Source organism: Penaeus chinensis, chromosome 9 (genome assembly GCF_019202785.1).
Source record: "Penaeus chinensis breed Huanghai No. 1 chromosome 9, ASM1920278v2, whole genome shotgun sequence".
Lineage (NCBI taxonomy): Eukaryota > Metazoa > Arthropoda > Malacostraca > Decapoda > Penaeidae > Penaeus > Penaeus chinensis.
Window position 1 is genome coordinate 32,195,327 of NC_061827.1, and position 2,500 is coordinate 32,197,826.

At 35.0% G+C, this 2,500-nt stretch overlaps 1 protein-coding gene across 1 annotated transcript in view; it reads right to left on the minus strand.

Annotated features, from left to right (window-relative positions):
• Nucleotides 1–2,149, minus strand: part of LOC125028744 (retinal homeobox protein Rx-like) — a 27,584-nt gene extending 25,435 nt beyond the window's left edge. The window contains exons 1-4 of the mRNA XM_047618226.1: nt 1,996–2,149; nt 609–769; nt 410–460; nt 161–304 (exon numbers count right to left, since the gene is read on the minus strand). Coding sequence (XP_047474182.1) covers nt 161–304; nt 410–460; nt 609–769; nt 1,996–2,149 — 510 coding nt within the window. The remainder of the gene's footprint in view (nt 1–160; nt 305–409; nt 461–608; nt 770–1,995) is intronic.
• Nucleotides 2,150–2,500: the final 351 nt, after the last annotated feature.

Here is a 2,500-nt window from a genome sequence, read left to right on the forward strand (position 1 = left end):
AGAACTATAGTAGAGATTTACACAAGAAAATGAATACAAGTAAAAAAAATAAACACTCTCTAGATTTACTCAAGCAAATGGATATATCTAAAACACGCACAAAAAATACGAAACGAAACGCTTATTTTCCTTGACTGAAAACGAAAGAGGAGCGAAGTACCTGCACTCTGGCTTCCGAGAGACCCAGCCGCTGCGACAGCTCCTCCCTCATGAAGGCGTCCGGGTAGTGGGTCTCGTCAAAGAGCCGCTCCAGTTCGTTCAGCTGTTCGAGCGTGAAGTTTGTACGTGACCGTCGCTGTTTCACCTGGGCAGGAGAGATGTAAAGTGAGGAAGAAAACGGGAGCATGACGTGAAATACGGTTGGAATAGACGTAATGCGATAAGGGATAAGGAATAGGTGTAATGATACCGGTTCAGGAACTACAGGAAAGGCCATGCGTAGTTCCCGAGAGCCATCAATCTTCATCACGTCAGTATAAAGCCAAGAAGTCCAAAAGGGAAGCAAATCAAACCACCCTGCCCTCCGTGAGCCTCGAGTCGCGGGCCAAGAACCGAAGAGCCGGCTCCGCCTTTTTACAGCAAAGGGAAAACCTCGTGCAGCGCCTTACCTTCTGGTGGGAAGATTCCTCGCGTGTCTCGTGCTCTCTCTTCCCTTGGCTGGGCTGGGTCATGGGCGTGGGTGTCTGTGAAGGGGTTGTGGGCGTGGGGGTGCTGACGGCTGTGGGCGTGGAATGGGCCGGGTTGTCATCCTCTACTTTGACGTTCAGTCCTGTTGTGGCGGAAAGAAAGGTATTAGACAACTGACACATCAGCAGCTGTCACTCAGGTCGCCATGAGTGTGGGGATTTTAGAAGAAATCCCGAGAGATTTCTGTGTTTAATATTCCGTCGGTGTAGAGTCCTTGACAGCCAAGGCGGGGGCGGCTCATGTTATGAAGTTTGTAGTTTGCCATCTTGAAATCATGATATTGTAAGTTTGCAATGATGCACTAGTAATAATGATAATAATAATAATAATAATAATAATGATGATGATGATGATTATAATAATAATAATAATAATAATAATAATAATAGTAGTAATAACAATGATAATAACAATAATGATAATAATAGTGATAATACTAATACTAATACTAATAACTATAAAGATAATAATAATAATAATAATTATAATAATAGGGAAAATAATAATATAATTAATAGCTATAAAGATAATAATAATAAAAAATAATAATGATAATAATAACAATAATGATAACAATGATAATAATAATATTTATAATAATGATTGTGATGATAATGGTAATGGTAATGATGATGATGTCAACAACAACAACGATAATAATGATAATGATGATAATGATAATGATGATAATGTTATGATAATAGTAATTATCATCAGCATTATAAGCATGTTATTGGCATGCTTAAAATGATTATGATTATATACATGAATAATCATTTGTGTGTGTGTGTGTGTGTGTGTGCGTGTGTGTGTGTGTAAATGTATGGCCACACACACACACACACACATATCTATATATATATATTTATATATATACATGTAAATGTATATATATATATATATATACATATATATATATAAATATATATACACACACACACACACACACACACACACACACATATATATATATATATATATATATGTATACATATATATATATATATATATATATATATATATATATATAAATATTATATATATATACACACACACACATGTATATATATATATATATATATATATATATATATATATTTATATATATACATATACACACAAATATCCATCTCTCTCTCTCTCTACATACATATCTATATATATATATATATATATATATATATATATATATGTATATATGTATGTATATATATGTAGGTATGTATCTATCTATCTATCCATCAATACATATAACACACACATAATTGTAAGTTCTGTATATACATTATCAAACATGGTATACATTACGGTGGCGAACAAATCTAAGGACTTCATTTATCACATTTAACTTACACAACACTAATCTCTCAAGACGCAGCAAATCCTTGTAACACGTTAGTCCCCTCCTTTCCAACAATCCAACGACAACAACAACAACAACACTAACAGAACTGCATAACATTCCCCTCCTACATTCCACACGCACAGTAGGCCTCTGTGACTCGCGAGAGCGCCTTGGCTACAGAATCAATAGGCCGGGCATTATGAGTGTTCTCCAGACTACAGCCGTCACTAATAGAATTACCGCAGCTTATGCCATCCCGTGGTCAGAGATTTTCATGGTTTTCCTTCCTGTTTGACTTTGAGAGAAAACAAAAAGACGAAGCATGTGAGGTATATTGCCTTGGGTTGATATTGTTTCTTCTTCGTCCTTAACCGTTTAATTAAATTTCTAGGAAAAAAGGTTAAAAAATGGTGGAGTAATCTCTAGATGTATACGAAGATATATATTAAGATACCAAACATCTATTTT